Source organism: Tupaia chinensis, unplaced genomic scaffold (genome assembly GCF_000334495.1).
Source record: "Tupaia chinensis unplaced genomic scaffold, TupChi_1.0 Scaffold000274_1, whole genome shotgun sequence".
NCBI lineage: Eukaryota > Metazoa > Chordata > Mammalia > Scandentia > Tupaiidae > Tupaia > Tupaia belangeri.
Window position 1 is genome coordinate 1404387 of NW_006159756.1, and position 4159 is coordinate 1408545.

Consider the following 4159-nt stretch of genomic DNA (forward strand, 5'->3'; position numbering starts at 1 on the left):
GGCAGTGGAAGCATGTGGCTTCCCGGGAAGTGGGACTGCAGAACCATTTATGCCAGGCGAGGATAAGTAAGCCTCCTGTTACCCTGTTATCCTCGCCAATTAAGAGGATCATATTAATGGATTACATGATTAACTAATTTCACTTACTAAAGCATATATTTCATGTGTATTTCTACTGGTGTTTTCCCCAGGCTATTATTAAAACTGTTCCCATTCATTCCCTGAAATATAAACCAACTGCTGGCAGGGAAATGCCTAAGCATGGCAGGTGGTGAGAGAAGTCCTGTCCAACAGCCGGCATGGTGGTTAAGGCAGCTGGACTCCACATGGTCAACTGCACATCTCCAGTCCTAAGACCCATTGGCTTGAAAAACACACTGAGCACGTGCACACGAGCCCAAAATCCTGAGAGGAGAATGGAGAAGGGATTGTAGCATGACCATCCCCCTGGGGGATGCTGTCTCACTTTCTCTTTCTCCTGTACCCTCATGCCCTATAGTAAATGTAAAAAAATAATAAAAGGGGGAACCAGCAGTTAGCGTAATGGCTATGTCACTGGACTCCCACGTAGTCGACTGCGGTTCATGTCCCAGACCCGGTGGCTTAAAACTCACGCCGGGCGCGTGTGCGTGCGTGCCCAAGATCCCGAGAGGAGAATGGAGGAGAAGGGATTGCAGCGTGACCATCCCCCCTGGGGGGTGATTTCTCGCTTTCTGTCTCTCTGTCTCTCTCTGTCTGTCTGGCGAGCGCACGCGCCCTACAGTGAAAATCTCTCCAAAAAATAATAATAATAATAATAATAATAAAAGGAAGGAAACCCAATATTGAGGTTTACAGCCTTTAGGTCAAATCTAGCCCAGTGCCTAGTTTCGAAAACAGTTTTAAACACAACACACCTGTCTGTTTATGAACGCTCTGGGGCTACCTTCTGGCTACAAAGGCAGAGTTGCAACAGAAACTATAAGACCTGCAAGCCTCCCATATTTACTATCTGGTCTTTTGCAGAAAAGGTTTGCCTGCCCATGCCTGAGGCAGGGGAGTCACAAAACAGGCAGTTATGGGACCAGCAGTTGGCGTAATAGCTATGTTGCTGGACTCCCCTGTAGTTGACCATGATTCGAATCCCGAACCCAGTGGCTTAAACTCACGCCAGGCGCGTGTGCGTTTGTGCCCAAGATCCCGAGAGGAGAATGGAGAAGGGACTGCGGCGTGGCTATCCCCCAGCGGGTGATTTCTCGCTTTCTGTCTGTCTCTCTTTCTGGCGAGCACATGCACCCTATAGCAAAAACCTCTCCAAAAAAAGAAAAAACAAAAACAGGCAGTTAATTATAATAAGTCATGTTGATTGGGCCAGCAGGTAGCATGCTAGTTAAGGTGCTGGACTCCCACAAGGCAGATCATGGTTTGAGTCCCTGACCAGGTAGCTTGAAAATCACTCTGGACAAGTGTGTGTGTGTGTGTGTGTGTGCACGCCCAAAATCCCAAGAGGAAAATGGAGAAGGGATTGCTGCATGGCCATCCTCCTTGGGGGTGATTTCTCACTTTCCCTTTCTCTGTCTCTCTTCTGTGAGTGAACACAGCCCATACACCCCATAGCAAAAACCTAAAAAAAAAAAAAAAAGATCCTGCTGATTTTATTCCTTTTTTAACTTTTCCCAACCTTTCAACTATAAGAAGTTTGTAATGGACCCCTATAGTGTCTTGTATAAACTTTTCATTTAAAAGAAAAAAACAAAGAAACAGCTCAAAGGGTCTGGAGCCAGGCAGGTGGTCTCACCTTCACATCCACACCTTTCTCTAGTCGGCTCTCAGGCTCGGACTTCATCAGCCAGTAGCTACTGAGACTCTTCCCACAGTCTTTAGAGGCTACAGACTTCTGAGGGCTGGAGTTCTCTTCAGCTGCCGTTTCACCTGAGTTCTCAGTCTTGTTACGTTTTCCCACTAGCCCCTTCTCATCTGCAATAGGAGACGCAAACAGAGACATGGCACATGCTTGCCGACCGGTCACGCATGGAGGACAAAGCTTATACTGAGCCAGACCTGGATTCAATCCTAGGTCAGTTAACTACGAGCTCTAGCACCTTAGTCCAGCACATTTATAAGAAACGTCAGTTATTTTGCCTATAAAACTGGACAAGAATGTCCGCTTTACAGGCTCTCTCCTGGATTATCTCTTCAGTGAGACCAGAACACCTCCTAGGGTTCTTCAGGATCCACGGTCCTGGCAGTAGTCAGCAATGTCCTCCATCCCTCACTCTTTCTTCTGTGCTCAGGCTGTTCTCTCCAGTGAGGAAACTGGCCTTGCCAATGATACGAGGTGCACATAAAGCGCTGAGACAATGCCTGGCGTCGTACTAAATGCTCCATAAATACGGGCCAGTATTGTCACGGTCGCTTCCATCTTTCTTTCTTGCTCCTTGTGCTTCAGGGCTGCATCTTTTCTGCTCCGAAAACGTGCTAAGAGAAGGTACGAAAAAAGTCCTCTCGGGACTTTGTAGACGTGGTCAAGAATAGGTTTGATCCTGAGAGCATCAATGTGCTTAGAACATAGCAGGCACTCCACGGCTAACAGGTAAGTCCTCACTGCACATGACAGGCCCCCGGCTCTGTGTGTTCCGCTCACGAACTCGGTTAATCAGCATAACCTGTGTAGTGATCCCCTGAAAAAGGTGCTACAGGTCACACATCCAGTAAGGGAAGAGTGAAGACACGCGGTCAGTACCTGTCACTCAGGTCTGCCTGACTCTGCACTTGATGGCTGCTCCACGCTGCCTCTGAGTTTACGGGCAGTTCAGGTTCCCCTGTCAGCCACTATATATCACCCGTGGCTGTCTAATGCTCAGAACCCAGAATCCCTTCTTAGCCAAATTTCCCAGGGGTCCCCGAAGTTAACAGGCACACCGCCAACACCTTGTGTTGCTGAGTAACTGCAGTATGTTGGTCAATCCGGAACCTTTGCCCTCCCATGAGCTCCTTTCTCTGCCTTCCATTGCTTTGTTTCTGCTCCACATCACCCAGGAATGCTATTCCTCCTCATGACACTGTGATGTCTGTGCACTAAGCCTGGCCTGTGGAAAACACTCCCATTTCTTAATGCTGGACTCTGACCCCCCTTCCTTCTCAGGGCCTTTCCCGTGATTCCCCCCTCCTTGATCCCTGACACTGCATGGCAAATATTCTTGGTACTTAACAAACAGCTGATGCTTGGATGAGCACATAGGCAGAAGCTTGGTGGGAAGAGAAGATGGGGGGGGCGATTAGGGATGATGGAATAAAAGATACACTGCTGGGGCGGCAGGTGGCATGGTGGTTAAGTGCACTGGACTCCCGGAGGGCCGACGGGGGTTCAAGTCCCAGATCTGGCGGCTTGCTTTCTCACTTTATCTCAATCTCTTACTATCTCTGCCTGGGTGAATTAAAATGAATGAATGAATGAATAAATAAATAAAAATAATTCTTAAAAAAAGAAAAAGATACATTGCCAAGGAGTCTCCCCACCAGTGAGCAGTAGAAACACAGAATTAAATGGATCTCAGAATTAAATGGAGCAACGCTCCCTTTTTGCAGCTTAGGTGCATCTCACCTGGGCTAGCAGCCCCAGCCTGCCTCTTTCGGGGTCTCGGCATGGTCTCCCCTCGGGGCTGAAGCGCGAAGGATTCTGGAATCAACCGGGAGGTGCAGGGCGCAATTCTACCGCCCTGAAACCTGCGCAGGGCAAGATGGAAGCAATGAGTGGAAGCCTAGGAGACTCGGACTTTCGCGAAGAACAGGAACGACCGTGCTTGAACCTCTCGGGTCCTCCCCTCCGTTATCTGCGCCATTTCCACCTTGCATAACCGGCCCCTAAACGCCTCAGCTCGCTCCACGACCCTTACCGCCCACGGCTCACCCCACGCCACCCGAGCGCGCGCAGTCCTCCGCGGCGCGGGCGGAAGGCGTGTCTCCCTTGCGCCGACGCCCCGGGCATCTCTGGGAGTTGTGGTCCGGCGTCCTGGGCCTGCGTGGACCCTGGACCGTGGAGCCCCTGGTGGACTACAACTCCCAGGGTGCAGCGGAGGAGGTGTAGCCCGGCCAAGGGTCCCGGAGCTCAGCACAGTCCCGGGTGCACGCGACCCGGCGCGGGCTGGAGCTGCTGAGATGCTGGGGAGCGGCTGGCGGG

General features: G+C 50.7%; 1 protein-coding gene across 5 annotated transcripts in view; it reads right to left on the minus strand.

The window, feature by feature from the left end:
- The window catches only part of THYN1 (thymocyte nuclear protein 1), an 8526-nt gene extending 4569 nt beyond the window's left edge, over positions 1 to 3957 (minus strand). For 2 of the 5 annotated variants that reach the window (XM_006149964.3, XM_014588371.2), the window contains exons 1-3: positions 3876 to 3956; positions 3584 to 3705; positions 1778 to 1956 (exon numbers count right to left, since the gene is read on the minus strand). In XM_006149964.3, coding sequence (XP_006150026.1) covers positions 1778 to 1956; positions 3584 to 3626 — 222 coding nt within the window. In that variant the 5' untranslated portion in view covers positions 3627 to 3705; positions 3876 to 3956. The other 3 variants (XM_027772444.1, XM_027772445.1, XM_027772446.1) reach the window with 3 other exon arrangements.
- Between the last annotated feature and the right edge of the window lie 202 nt (positions 3958 to 4159).